This window comes from Arachis hypogaea, chromosome 10 (assembly GCF_003086295.3).
Source record: "Arachis hypogaea cultivar Tifrunner chromosome 10, arahy.Tifrunner.gnm2.J5K5, whole genome shotgun sequence".
NCBI lineage: Eukaryota > Viridiplantae > Streptophyta > Magnoliopsida > Fabales > Fabaceae > Arachis > Arachis hypogaea.
In genome coordinates this window covers 116196826-116212828 of record NC_092045.1, presented here as the reverse complement: position 1 = coordinate 116212828, position 16003 = coordinate 116196826, and the positions used below count along the sequence as shown (strand labels likewise).

Here is a 16003-nt window from a genome sequence, read left to right as displayed (position 1 = left end):
TAAGTTACAACGAGTGGACTGGATGTGATTCTTGAGGTGATGGGTAGCATAGTTGGCGGGGCCAGGATTTGGGTTCTCGGTCTGAATGTTTCTTGTTTTATGTTTTCTGTTTTATGGTTTTGGTTTTATGGTTGTGTGTTTGCTCCACTCTAATGTGTTGTGTTTTTCTATGTTTCAAAAAAAAAAAAAAAAAAGTAAAAGCTTGAAGATTATGAATATATGCGATGCTTTCGTACCAATCATTACCCTTTTGCTATGGAATTTGGAAAAACTAGTTCAAATGATTATATAGGTTATAGAATTTTTATTATCACCTCTCTTGATGTAAAGCTTATTTTCCTTTCCTACCCATTCATTCCTCAATGTTCATCAATTATCTTGTCAATGTGTGCTCAACTACCATAATAAGGTTGTTAAAATCATTTCCTCAAAGGTATCACAGCTAATTTCCTATTTTCAACATAGCATGTTCTTTGAATGTTGTATGTCACCTTCAACGCGTGTTCATATTTCATTCCCTAGTTTATGATCTTATTCTTATTTCTTACAAACGTAAAAAAAAAAAAAAAACATATTCCAAAACGAAATTAATCATTCGTTTGTTTACTCTTTTTTTTTTGGTATTGAATCGTTTTGTTTACTTATCATGAGAATAAGAATAAAGGAGAAAAGATGAATCTACTTGTTTTTGAATTTCAATGGTAATTCTTTCTGCCTTTGGGCCAAATTAAGAAGCCCAAAAAAAAACTGAAAAAAACTCATTTTCCATGTTTGTATCTCTTTGAAATTGGAATGTGTTACTGGTTAATATATTTTGAAAAAAAGTGGATATCAAACAAAATAAATTCAAATAGATGCAATTTGGAATTTTGGATGGTATAATTACAGAGTCTATCTATAATCCAAACCTATTCTAAGTTGTGCATGGCATTATTTTATTAATAATGCATGTCTTTATATTGTATTGGTATCAATTTAAAATTTGATTAAATATGATTCACGAAAACAAAAAGAAAAGTCCGCTCAAAATTTTTGGCAACCGTTTCGAAACTACCTGGAAATTAGAGGATCAATTAACATTTGTAATATATGATAAGTACAATGCAAATTTGATGAATTCAATTTATTCTTCTCACTTTATTTTGAAAACGTGTTTTAGAATATATTATTGCTGGAGGAGAAATTTTTGTGAATCTTAATTGAGATTATAATTCTCAATTTTAAAAAATAATAAATAAAGAATAATAAACATGAGGTAATTTTAAAAGATTTAATATGATATAAAATTTTAACTATAATAAATTACACATATTTAAAGATAGGGAGATGCTCTCATAAAGACGTATAAAAGGTTTTTTTTAAAGACACTTATGTGCCGTATTATTATTGGACGTATTAATAAATCGGTTATTTTTTAATTTTTTAACAAATTAAAATAAAATCGATTTTTTTACAACAAGAACAATAAATTTAATTGTTATCAGATCCGGTCGAACCGACCAATTTATATAACTCACTAAATCATGTTTTTTTTGTTTTTTTAAAACAAAAATCAGGAATATATTTATCTTTTTATCAAAAAATTTAAATATGATTCAGTTTAGATTGTGTACATGATCAAATCGGGTCTAATAATTATAGTACGAATAATTGGATTTATTATTGTTGCTATAATAAACTGATTTTGTTCTAATTTATTAAAAAATAAATTATTAATCAGTTAATAAAGATATCCAATAATATTATGACACATATAAACATCTTAAAAAAAATATTTTTAGTGTCTCTATCGAAGTGATCTCCTTAAGGATATTAATACCAGCGTTTTATATTTTTCGTATTATACCAGCGTTTTATATTTTTCGTATTATACCTTTTTTTATTTATTATTTTACAATAATTTGGATTTTTTTGCATTTGCGCAAATTTCACGTTACTGCAAAGTCTTGGTCTCGGCCATTTACAAATTAAAAATTAAAATACAAGAGAACTTCCTCTACTTTACTCACAAGTCACAAAGCAAGACTCGGTTCTGATCTCCGAAAAGGGTTTCTGCAGTGTCAAGGGTATGTATGTGATTGTTCTCTTTGTTTATCGTATATCATAGATCTCTGGTAAAATTGAAACTAGCAAGCATAGCATAGCATTTTGACGAACTTTTAAAGTTGAATTGTTTGTTTGGTTTAGGAAAATTGATTATGGGTAGACCGAAAAATCCCATCTGGAATGAAGTTACTATAATAGGAGAGAGTGAGAGAGAGAGAAAATGGTTGTGCAATCGCTGTGGCAAGATATATGCAGGAGGCGCTACAAGAATTAATGAGCATCTGGGAAATACAAAAGGGAAGGGGAATATCACTTTATGCCCTCGTCGTCACGATCTACTTGCTAATGAAGGAGTAAACAATTCTATGTTGCCTGGTTCAAGTAATCAAGTGGAAGCTCCAAATGAATTCGGTTTAAACAATGGTGTGTTGGCTGCTTCAAGTAATCAATTGGAAGATCCAAATCGATTGGATTCATTACCAGAACCAGGTACACAAATATTCTGTATCATTATGATTGCTTCTTGTGTATTACACATGTGCTTATGTCATAATAAAGACTTAGTAAGTCCACTTTTTAAGGCAAAATAGATTCTCCTAGAGTTCATTTTTACATTTATTGCGGGTTAAACTACTGAAACTGAAACTACACTCTCGAATTTTGGATATGCTGATTTTTGGATACGCGACAAAAACAATCTCGACAAAAAAAAATCCAACAAAATGTTATAAAATACGACAAACGAACCAACAATAATAATTTTTTTTGTATAAGCTACAAATAATTTTTGTACTTTACAAATTGCATATTCATTTAATTCAAAATTTTATAAAAATATTTAAATAATTATTTAAAAAATTCGACCCTTAGATTTTTTTATTTATTAAGAATAAAATTATCTCATTTGTTTAATTATACTTATAAAAAATTATATCAAAATTTTTAATTTTTAAAATATTTTTATTTTAATATTAAATATTTTTGTCATATTTTAAAATACGTTAAGAATATTTTTTTCGTTAACAACAGTAAAGTATTTTTGTCTGCGTTGAAAAAACAGGACAATTTTGATAGATTACCCTTTATTATTAACTAAAATACAAATACTAGTAGTAAAATCCTCCGTGTGTTTTGATATATTTGTCCTAAAAAGAAATATGTTTCCAAATAATTGTCGACTATGAACGTAAGCTAATTTAAGTTGGTAAGTGATTTGGTATTGCTTAAACAAGGTTTTGAACTTGTGGATAATCCCTACCATGAAGAGGCTGAAGGTCATCCTAATACGATATCTGCTTGCTTTGACGGTCCAATAGATCAAAATGATGTGGCTGGACCCAGCAATATGGTGGAAGGTACGCTACCTCCCTTGTTCTGGCTACCAAGAACTTATAATAATCATCACGTGTTTGCTCCCTTCAATTATTATTTTTCAAATAAACAGGTTTGTCAGATTCAGATGAGGTTCTGGAAAGTGATAACAGTGATTTTGAAACTAACATTGAAAAACTACGTGAATTGGTTGATGAATTAACCGGCTGGGAAGAAGAAGTTAAAGAAGAACTGCAGTGGCTGGAGTATTGTGGCAAGAAGCATAAAAGGGAAGAAGTCGATGATTGGTTAAAGAAAGCGGCAGACTTTAAAAAAGAAGCTCATGAAATATTTGACTCGTTCCCTCGGGATGCTTTGCAAGACCTTCAAATGAAAACAGATGATTTACTTTGCAGATTTAACTGGCTGGAGGATGAGATACCTTTTCACTATGATGAGGATCCTATGCACGTATATTTCGCAAAGATGCGAGAATTTCTAAGGAATAACAATGTCTTCTTGATCGGTGTACGTGGAATGGGAGGAGTGGGAAAAACGTGGCTAGTAACTTACTTCAGGAATCAAATAAGAAGGAACAAGAGTTTTAATTTTGAGGATGTGTTTTGGGTCACAGTATCCCAGGATTTTAGCATTCTTAAATTGCAAAACTCTCTTGCCAAAAGGATAGGTGAAAAGCTTGATGATGATGATGAGATAATTGACAGGGCAGAAATCCTGTCATCTGCATTGGAGAAGATAGATAGATCAGTGCTTATCTTGGACGATGTTTGGAATTATATTGATTTGCAGAAGGTGGGAATTCCGCTTAGAATAAATGGGATCAAATTGATTTTAACAAGTCGTCTAAAGCATGTGTTCAGACAAATGGATTGCCCGACAGATAATGTAATAGAAATGAAACCTTTACTCCAATACACGGATTGGGAGTTATTTTTGCTAAACCTTGGATGTGATGGAAGGCCTGCAAACCTTTCCAGTGAAGTGGAAAATACTGCACAATCTGTTGTAGAGATGTTTGGGGGCTTGCCACTTGGAATCAAGGTGATGGCAAGATTGATGAAAGGGGTAAATGATGACAGTAATATCTGGAGATATACACAGAACAAACTTGAAGATTCATCAATGGGAGAAGACATGGAAGAAAAGGTTATAAAGGTATTAAAACGAAGCTATGACCACCTGCAAGACAAGACTATTCAAAATGGTTTCTTGCAACATGCATTATACAGTAAGGTTTCAGATGAGGTGTTTATTATGAATCTCGTTGATGAAGGGTTAATACAATCAACAAGTAGTTTGGAAAAAATACTGGTTCAGGGGAAAGCAATATTAGCTAAACTCGAGAGCCATTCATTGATAGATTGGTTGGATCCTGGTTGGTGTATGCATGGCTTATTGAGGGAGATGGCAAGTCATATTATGAAGGGAAGGTTCATGCTGAGATGTGGGAAAAGGTTAGATAATATCCCTGAGATGCAGGAGTGGGCACCACTTTTGGAGAAAGTTTCATTGATGGACAATCGTATAGAAGAAATTCCAGAAGGCACATCACCAGAGTGTCCGCAGTTGTCCACCTTGAACTTTAGTAAAAATATGATTAGATGTATTCCAGATTGTTTTTTCTACCGCATTAAAGCTCTAACTCTACTTGATTTATCCCACAATAAAAAGTTAACATCCTTGCCGAATTCATTGTCTAGTTTGAGGTGCCTTAAATCATTGCTGCTCAAAGGCTGTGACGCATTGGAATCTGTGCCTCCATTGGGAAACCTGCAGGAGCTTTCAAGATTGGTTATTTCAGGGACATCAATTAAGGAAGCACCTGATGGATTGGAGGTACTGACCAAGTTGAGATGGCTTGATCTATCTTATAATATGAAACTCGTGTGTGTAGAATGGTCTGTGATATGTGGTTTGACTAACGTGCAATACCTTAATCTCGGGCAAACATCTATAACAGGAGAAGTAGAAATATTGCATGGCATGATGAGTAGGTTGAAATGTTTTGTAGGCTCTTTTCAGGTAGCTAAGAACTTGGCTGATTTTGTGGAAAATATCCTCAACAGAGATGGTGGACTCGAATATTATCAAATCGGTTTCCGATATCCGGATGTGTTTTGGGAACATGACTTTACTGGGAGGAAAAGGAAGCTCATAATTGTCCAGGATTTCGAAGGATATGAACTTTTGCTGCCAAGTGACCTTGACCAATTGGTTATAAGAAATAATAAACAGTGGAGCGGAGACTTATGTGGAGCTTTTTCATTCAAAGCTCCTTCATCACTGAGGGAGATACAAGTGAGAGATTTCCCAAAATTGGAGAGATTGTGCTGTATGTCTGGTCGCTGTTCCTTCTGCCAACATCTCCAAAACCTTCAATCTTTGGATCTATATAGATTGGAAAGACTAGACGCCATCTGGAGTGAAGAAGACGAATTCATAGGTTTGCCCAACTTGAGTCAATTGAAGATCTCGTATTGTGATACGATAGAAAGGTTGATGGGAGCTGCGGCACTTGCGAAATTCCCAAAACTAGAGGGTATAGACGTGAGTAGTTGTAAGTTAATGAAAGAGGTATTTGCAACGGGGATGAGCGAGGATGATCCTGATCACACAATTACGTTCCCCAACTCATTCAAGTACTTGTATTTATTGAACCTGCCAGAATTGGTGAGTGTGTGCGGCAGCATTATAGTCTCTGAATCCCCTCCAGTCGTTACGGCCTACTGCTGTCGACAACTAAGACAGTCCCACCTTCGGCACAAGCAATCTCCTTCAGCTTCTGAGTCTAATATTAAAATACGATATTGATTGAATGTGTAATGTCAATTAGTACCTATGAACACTACTTTAATTTGCTTTCTCCAAGATGCTATTCACTTCCATTGTCCTAACTTTTTACTTTTTCATCAAATAATCATTGCTCATTTCTTCCGCAAATACAGCTTCTGTTATTCACTCTCTGTGGGAAACGACATATTTTTCTTTTATTTTTACAGAAAAGTACTTAACCAACTGGGATTCAATCAGAACAATGGAACCTTTTGCTACATGTACATTACATCGAAACTTGAACTTATAGCCATATTTTCTCCCTTATGCACATGCACATGCACACAACGAATGTAAAATTTATACTACTGTCCTATTGAATTTTCTTTATCAGTTTTTGGCTACGTATCAATCTTCTTCTTCTAATTGTACAAAAACTATATTCTTCTGTTGCTATTATTGATGATTAATTTTCTCTTGATTATATTTGCCAAATGGGTCCATTTTGGTTGTATTTTTCTTCCCCTTTTTTTCTCCCGACCCAACTATAAAAATGTGAAATCTTTTCCGATCTCCTTCTGCATTAGTCCATACATTTATCAGATTTGAACAAGAACACTTGTTAAATGAAAGATAATAGACTATAACAAATTCTATTGATGCCGTAAAAAGAAATTTTGCATTAAAAAAGTAGTGTGAAGTTAATAATTAACTAGAAGCTAGCAAAGTAGTAGCTAAGAGTACAAATTGTAAACAAACAAAAACAACAACAAAATACAGAAATTTGAGTAGTTAACTAGCCACTTTTCTTAATAACTAAGGAAAAAAACTAGAATTACCCACTTGATTGAATTGTCAATTTACAAACTAAACCATCACTAAAGCCACCACACACACAAGCACCAAATACATAACAAAAAAAGGGTAAATCCGTAAATAAAAAGATCATCCACTCTGCACTCTCACGATCATTGTCTGAGGAAATTTGCTAATTAACTCAAAGACACAAACATCACCAACCTCTAAATTGTTCTCTCTTCTAAATCTGAGCCACCCACTTTGCAATTTGTGTTTGCGATATCTGGCCCTTCCTCTCCAAGTTTTGTAGCACACAGTCCAAGCTCTGTTACCCACAATCATACGAATCGGTCCTTCCTCCAAATGCTTCCTTGCAAACGTTGCTGGTATTGCCTACAAAAACGTTACATGTTTTCCAATGATTAATGTGGTTTGTTTCAAATGAGTGAAAGACAACATAACACAAAACAACAATCCATAAACTACTTACCACGCATCTTGACTCAACATATGATTCTTGAATTCGAATCTTGAAACTGGGATTCCTATTGCTCCCATTAACTTCAATGATCAAAATAGATTAATATGGAAAAGACATATACTAATTAAAAATGATAAATAATATGGTGAAAAAAAGTGAAAGCTTGATCCAATTTTATATTTGAACCATACAATATAATCAAATACCAAAACATTATTATATAGATAATCACAAAAGAGTCACTTAAGTTTTGCTTTGATCATGAGTATTAAAGTAAAAGATTAAGATAATAATTTCTTTTTAAGTTATGAACTAGCTCTTATTATATTTTACCTGTGTTGATCTTCTTTCTCTTGAAGTGTTCTTGAACAAACTCATAATGATGATATTCTTCATCACAATAATCTTCAGCAAAATCATCATCACCATCCTCATCATCATCATCATCATCATCATTATCATCATCATCATCATCATCATCATCATCATCATCATCATCATCACTCTCAGTTTCATCAACATCTTTGTTATTCTCAACATCATACTCATCAAAATTATAATATGCTACCCTTAAACCAGTGGTATCATATACTTTGACTTCAAAACTAGACCTTCCATTGTAGTCAAAAGTCAACAACCACTCATAACTCAAACCACACAACTCCACAACCTTTTCCCAACCTTGTTCCAACCAAATATTTTCTCCTCTTTTGGTCCACATCACTTTCCTCTCAACACTACCACAAGGTAATACCAACTTTATAGGGTTTGACATTCTTTTCCAATATTCATTTGCACATTTAGGAATCATCTATAACAATAAAATAAAAATAAACATAGTTAATAACTATATATGTAACCATTCACATACATAGGAGATAATTAATTGGAATCTATTTCTTATCAGTTATGCATATGTAACTTCAGAATGTTTAAAGTATCATGTTTAAGAAATTTTAAAACATGAATTTGCACATAATAACAACAATTATAATTAAATCAACATAATATTCAAGCTTATAAAAGTGCAATTAACATTAACAATATTTAAATAAAAAAAAGAATAGAAATTACCAGCTTTTGGTAAAACTTGTTGTGAGCAAGAATCTGAAAGAAACATATTTGATGATGAGGAGGCATTATCTCAGAATCCTTCATAGGATATATTTTGACTTCAAAGCAAGACCATCCTTTATAATCAAAAGTCAAAAACTGTGAATATTCTAAGCCAAAATCCTTCACAACTTGTTCCCAACCTTCTTCCAACCAAATTTCACCTTCATTCTTTTGAATCCAATATACTCTTTGTTTAAGAGTGTTTGGTAGCTTTAACACTATAGGATTTGATACTCCTCTCCAATATTCTTTCACAAAAAGTTTAGGAATTTTCTGTAAACAAAGCAAGCATGTAAATAATAACTAATTAATATTATCTATATATTATGAAAAGAAAGAAAAAAAAAACTTACCAACTCATGCTTAAAGCTTTGAACAAGAACTTTAAAGAAACCTCTTTCATGTAAAGGCATTGTGAGTAGTTAAAAAGAAGAAGTAAAAGAAGCTAGATTGAAGAAGAAGAAGAATAAGAAGATCCACAAGATGAAGAAGAAGATCCAAATCTTCTTTTCTCTTTGCTTTAATTTTCTCTCATTCTTTTTTTGCTTTATAACTACTTAGCATTCTGAAGTATATATAAAATTCTGGTAATAGAAGGTTGGTTATATATTTCATGCATAATATAAATAAATAAATACTATAAAATCAATTAATTAATAAACAAAAATTTACATGAGATCCGATTCTGTTGTACTATCTTATCTGATCTTCTGTGCCCTTTCCATTTTAGGGTTATCTTGTTTTTTTTCAATCTTTGAATTTTTCCTTTTTCTTTGTTGGTGTATATAATGTTATTATTGTACTACTCTGCACCTGTAACCACCCTAAATAACACACTACATGCATGCTATGTATTCAAAACAAAAAAGAAGACGAGCCAACTAGTGTGATGAGTTTGTTGAGAAATTAATCAATTATTCAAATAAATTAATAGTTCTGTCTCATTCTGAAATTAAATACTTGGCTTTTATGATCGGTGTCTGTGGACACTGTACAATGTAACTACTGAGTACTAACAGTACTACTCTTTTTTCCCTCACTATCTAAATCTAGCTAAGTTGCACTAAGTTTAGGTTAACCTTCGCTTAATAATTATTAATTAGAGCACAAGATATTATATCATATCATATCATGGAAAATAAAATGGGTTGTTTGATCTATCTCTTATTATCTTTGAGATTTGATTTAAACTCACAAGATTATACATATCATATACAACCAGCTTATTAATTTTTACTAAGACTTTTTTCGTCCCTTATTTATTTATATGAATATTTGTTAAAATCTCTTTCATGTTAGAAAACGGAATTTGCGAATAAAACCAAAAAATTTATACAATTGACACAAATAAATATCAAATATTTTATTAAAAAAAATATACTATTGGATAATCACTTTATCCTAACTAAATTTCTGACACAGAAATACAAAATAATAATTTATTATACTCTTGCCAAAATCAAATCTTAACATACATCTAAAATATTAAATTATATAGTACAAATATTCAATCTAAAATATAAAAAAAAGTATCAAATATATAAAATTAATATTTTTTTAACTAAAAGAGTGGCAAACGATTTAGCATACAAAATAAATATACAAATACAACACATAAAAAAATAACAATTTTTTCTCAAAACTTACTACATTTAATTTTAACTTTTATCATCATATCAAACTAAGCCAATTAAACCACCTATTTATATTTTCAAAAAAACACCATTAATATGATAATACAAATTGTATACAAATTGGATAATAGAAATTGTATATTGTTGACCATAAGTATTAGTCAAATCTTTCATATATATATATATATATATATATATATGTGTGTGTGTGAAATGTATGTGTGAGTAGACATTAACAACTTAATTTCATAATTATTCTAAAATTTTTTTAACAATTTAAAAATTGATTTTGATTTTGATTTTCTCACATTTCAGTTCCCACCTATTATAATTAATAAACAATATTTTTTACCGTAAAAAGTAAAATAAAATGCAGGTGGTGTTTGGCATTTGGCTGTCAAGTTTCCAAAGTAACCAATTGAATGAGAAAGTGACAACCTCACAAGTCACAACAAAGGAGTGAAGCTTTCTCCCTTCTTTAATAATTTTCTTCCTTGATTTTTTAGTACAGAATCTGTTGTCTTTTTTGGTCTTTTATTTATTTATTCTCATTTCTTTCTTTCTACAGAACTTTACAATAAAGACTATGAATATTTGCATTGATATCTTATATAAAGACTTTACACTATTACATTACTTGCTTCTCACTACTACCTAGCTCTCTCTCTCTTCCATCTTCATTCTCTCTCCAACTTGAGGTATGCTCTAATCTTAATATAATCTTAAAAAAAAAAGAAAAATAGAAAATATACATTTTATACCTAGTTGTGTTTTTATTCACTCTCTATTTTTTCCCTTTATTTTAGACAGAGAAGAAATGGCTTTTGTGTACTTGTTGCTGGGATTTTCATGAAATTAGAAAAGAAACAAAACACATGTACATCTAACTAATAGTAAAAAATGGGTTACTATGTTACAAGACTCAAATATATTTTTTTGTTTGTTTCTTTGTCAAAATATATAATATTCAAGAACTAATTAATTATATGTTCACTGATTTTTATTACTGTTGCATTTTATTTATTTAGTAAAAACTAAAAAGTGTGTTATATCTATATAGATTCAATTTTCATCTATGGCTTTTAATCAACAAGGGGAACCCACTAATAGTGTTGTTAGTTTCTTCAAGATCATTTGTCGTTGGCATATTCGAGATGAGAAGATTGTAAGTTCTTATAATTTCTTTTATTTAATTATATTATTATCATATATAATATATCTCTTGTTAGTTACTCATTTTTTCTTTACCTATTTTTTTTATAACCAAATTCAATTCAACTTTCTCTTCTTTCTTTTTTTCCTTTTTATAGTCGTTCATGCTAAACTTTTAAGAAAAAATTGTGAACTATTACTACTTACTATTTAATAAATATATGGTGCATTATTTATGCTTATCTTCAAAGATTTTTTGTTATTATGATATATATTCAATGACATTTAATTTGAACGAATAGAGTAAAAAAAAAAGTGATAAACTTATTGCTTATAAGAAAAAGCTAAGGGAATTTTATTATGACTGTGCTTAAAGTTGTTTCTTTGAAAAAAAGTTAATAATTTAAGTTTTCCATGTTTAACATTTATCCAATATAAATATGAGTAGTTATTTAATTATTAATTATTAATTATCCCAAAAAAAATTTGCTTGTCCCTCTAAACATTTTTCATTCTCAAGATTGAGAATTTTCATGATTTAACATTTATCCGATATAAATATTAGTTACTTATCATTAATTATTAATTACTAGTTACTACACCATTAAATTGAATTCAATAATCATGTGAAGTAAATATCTTTAACAATTAACTCCTAGCTATAAACTCTATGTAATTTGTTTTGGAACAAACAAATTCAATTTATAGAAATATATATTATCAATAATTAAGAATGGTTAATTATGTTGTTCTTCAATAATTGACAGAAGCTTCCAACGGAATTCACAAACAAATGTGGATTGAAACTCCCAAATCCGGTGATTCTGAAAGTTGTAAATGGCAACCAAAAGAAAGTGCATTGGACCAATATTAATGGTTCCATTTGGTTTATTGGGAAGGAATGGAAAGAGTTTCTTGAGCACTACTCTGTCTCCCATGGCCACCTTTTGTTGTTCAAATATTGTCCTGATGCTTCATATTTTAGGGTTCAAATATTTGATAACACTACTCTTGAAATTGATTACCCTTCCCCTGAACTCAATTATGCTGATTATGATGATGATGATTTTGATTTTGATGATGATGGTGATGGTGATGGTGATGATGATGTTATGAAGGTTCACTATGATCAATATCAATTCAAAGGTATATTACTAATATTATATATGATTTTCAATTCATATCTTTTATGTCAAACTATAATTTTATTTTATATTTTATGGTTTTAAAAATTTTTAATCTTTTTAAAATATATGTTTTTTCATTTTTGTTCTTAGTTTGTTTAGTTAAATATTGACATGATTTAAAATAAATTTTTTAAATATTTATAGACCAAATTATATCAAAATAAAAAATCATATATTTTTAATGCAATATAAATAAAAGCATATATTTAAGTTTATATTTTAATTTTTATTACCAATGCCCTTTCACTAATCTACTAATATGTAGAGAAAAATAAGAGTATTGCTGATGCTATAAAGAGTAGAGACAGACAAGAGAGACAAGATGGCAACCCCAATTTTGAAGTTGTCATGAGGGATTCATATATCAATGGAGGAAGATGCATGGTAAGTAATTAAGATAATTAATAATATAGTCACATTATTAAAAAAAATCAATTATGAAATTGTAACTCTTAACACTATTAATACATTGAAATTAATATTTTTTAAAGTATATATACTACTGCCATACTAACATATCACTATTAATTTTTTTTTTTTTTTGGTTGGGAATAATAATAATTTAGGCCATACCATCTAATTTTGCAAGGAAGTACATGAAGGAAGGAGGGTACCTACTAAGAGTGGAGGATGGGAGGGCATGGAAAGTGATGTTTAAGACTTGGAGTGGAGATGGAGTCCCTTACAAGAAGTACAAATTGCAAAAGGGTTGGGCCAAGTTTAGCCAAGGAAACAAGTTACAAAAGGATGATGTTTGTGTCTTTGAGCTTCTTTACAACAACAATTCTAATGGTAGCTCCACTACCATACCAACCTTCAATGTTCTAATTCACCGGAACCACATTGGTAGCAGCTATTCACCATGATGATGCCCTAAGCTAGTTTATTGTCTATATTGGGTTGTGTGTTATATATGACTTATTATGATGCTACTATTATTATAGTTTGCTGGTTTTGTTTTGTTTTGCTTTGATAATACTATATTATGTTATGTTTAAGTTATTAATTGTAGTCAACTTAATTATATATATAACATATTAGCTTTGTATTAATAAGCATGTTAGTAATATATAATTATATACAATGTGTATATATTAATTACCATATATATATATATATATATATATATATATATATATATATATAGGAGTATAGGACCAGATAGCTAGCTAGGTATTGCCAAAGAAGGAGAAAACAAACAAAAGAAGCTAGCAGCAAAAGAGTAAAAGGTTTTAATAAAAAAAGATCATATAAACTGACAAATGGAAACAATGGTGCAGAAGATACTATTATGGTACAAGAGAATCGGATCATGTACTAATGTTGGAGGATATGAAAGAACTAAAAAAAGGAAGAAATAAAGAAAGGAGAGGACATTGGGAAAGAGGACTACTACTAATATCAATTCAATGCTATTTAGTTATCAATATCAATTTATACATTGCAACACATACATTTTTCCAAGGGAGACATGATGCATAACATATAATACGGTCCCACCACAAATAATGCCGTGTCAGTTTTTAACAGATTTTTTTTGTGTTATTAGTAATGTTTGTTTTTTAGCTAAATGATAATAAATTAATAATGTGATGAGATGAAAAGGACATGAAATCCATCCTGTTATTGTTAATGTAATTAGTATTATTATTATTAGCGTATTAATTTTTTTATATAAAGTATATTTTTTGTTTGGAACTATTCTTTTAACCAACAATTTTAATAAAATAGTGGATGAACAAAAATTAACAATTTAAATTGTTACGGTAAAAAGAGCAAGATAAATTTAAAAGAGAATACAATATTAACTTATCATTAATTAAAAATTAATTTAGTCACCAAAAATAAAAAATTAATTCTCATTATTTTTCTATAAAAAATTATTCTTATAATTTACCCTAAAGTTTAAAATGTAATAATATCCGAAGTAAATTAAGTTTGGTTGGTTTAGTAGTTAGCTAATTAATCTACTTAAATAAATGTCAGGAGTTCGAATTCGACCTTGTGCATGCAATAACTCATTAGTAAACATGAAATTCTTATATAGAACTTCGATCTGCGACGGGTAGGGTTGGAAGTGAGTCAAGCCAGCTCATGAGCCAGTTTGAGCTCGACTCATTAATAGCTCGATAAGCTAAGCTTGTGAGCTGGTGAGCCAAGCTTGAGCTTGGAATTGAGCTCATAAATTAAATGAACCGAGCTTGAACTTGGATAAGCTCAGCTCATTAGCTCGTGAGCTGACTCGATTATATATATAATTAATACACATATCCTATATGCATCTAGTCTATACTTTTAATATTATATATATACATATGAAATAGTAATATATAATTATATATATTAATGATATTAATTATTTAAAATTTTATATTTATTTATTACATATAATTTTGATGTAGGACATAAATAAAAAATTTATATTTATTGATAGATAAATAATATATAAAATTGCTCTTTTCAAATATTTTTTAAAATATATAAGTTATAATTTATTGATATAAAATTATAGATTATGTATTTATGTTTCTATTATTTGAGCCAGCTCGTGAGCTTTTGGTGAGTCGAGCTTGAACTTAAGAAATATGCTCGATTGTTAATGAGTCGAGCCGTGAGCCAAGCTCAATTTTGGTGAGCCGAATTTGAGCTTGGTCTAGCTCGACTCAACTCGACTCACTTCCAGCCCTAGCGACGGGTTAGAAATACCGTGGACAAAAAATTACTTGTGAAGCAAAATCTACTTAAATCATTAATTATTATAACAATTAATAAATACTAAATAAGATAAATTTTGAGTGTTTTTGACTAACTTCTTTTAGTTACTAAATATTTTCCTATAAAAAATTCCTCTCTTATTCTTCTATCTTGTTTTTTGGTGTAATACAATCCAACTGCAGTTAGAAACTTTTAAATTCAAACCAATGTAAATTACATATTTCATTCTATTTAATTTAAATTAAAAATTGATTAAAATCGCACTAATTTAAATTTAATTAAATTTTATTTTTTGGCAAATCATATGAATTTGATCGAAATTCGAATTTACATACTTGTTAAAACCGATCAAATTCAAACCGATCAAATTCAATTCAAATGACACAATATATTATAATATTATTATTTTATTATTATATTTAAAATTTTACATATAATATATTCAATTTATTATATTTTTATATTATTTATATATTATTATTATTTAATAAATATTATATAAATTTAAAATAATTTTTTTTAACTAACATATAATTTTATTTTTATTATTATGTAATTATTAGCTTTTTAAAATATTATTAAAAGTTGTTATATATATTTATTTTTTTATTTAAAAAACACAAATCTAATTCAATCTAAAACAGCTTGAAATGAGATCGAATTTTCTCTAAAAAATTATTCTATCCAAATCAAACCACGAATATACTAATTACTAACTGCAGTGGTGCTTGAGTGAAATACACTTGTACTTATGCAGAACCTAACAACCT

The 16003-nt window shown here is 29.4% G+C and overlaps 2 protein-coding genes across 2 annotated transcripts; one reads left to right on the top strand and one right to left on the bottom strand.

Moving 5' to 3' along the window:
* Positions 1-1916: 1916 nt before the first annotated feature.
* Positions 1917-6318, top strand: LOC112717072 (probable disease resistance protein At4g27220). The gene is made up of 4 exons (XM_025769173.2): positions 1917-2066; positions 2188-2535; positions 3279-3401; positions 3491-6318. Exons 2-4 carry the CDS (start codon positions 2199-2201, stop codon positions 6187-6189), a joined length of 3159 nt encoding a protein of 1052 aa, XP_025624958.1. The 5' UTR covers positions 1917-2066; positions 2188-2198; the 3' UTR covers positions 6190-6318.
* Positions 6319-6810: 492 nt separating this feature from the next.
* Positions 6811-8958, bottom strand: LOC112718388 (B3 domain-containing transcription factor VRN1). Its single transcript, XM_025770158.3, has 5 exons — positions 8899-8958; positions 8504-8818; positions 7763-8240; positions 7439-7509; positions 6811-7341 (listed from the first exon to the last, which is right to left on the bottom strand). The coding sequence occupies exons 1-5, from the start codon at positions 8956-8958 to the stop codon at positions 7096-7098; spliced, it is 1170 nt and encodes a 389-aa protein (XP_025625943.1). The 3' UTR covers positions 6811-7095.
* Positions 8959-16003: the final 7045 nt, after the last annotated feature.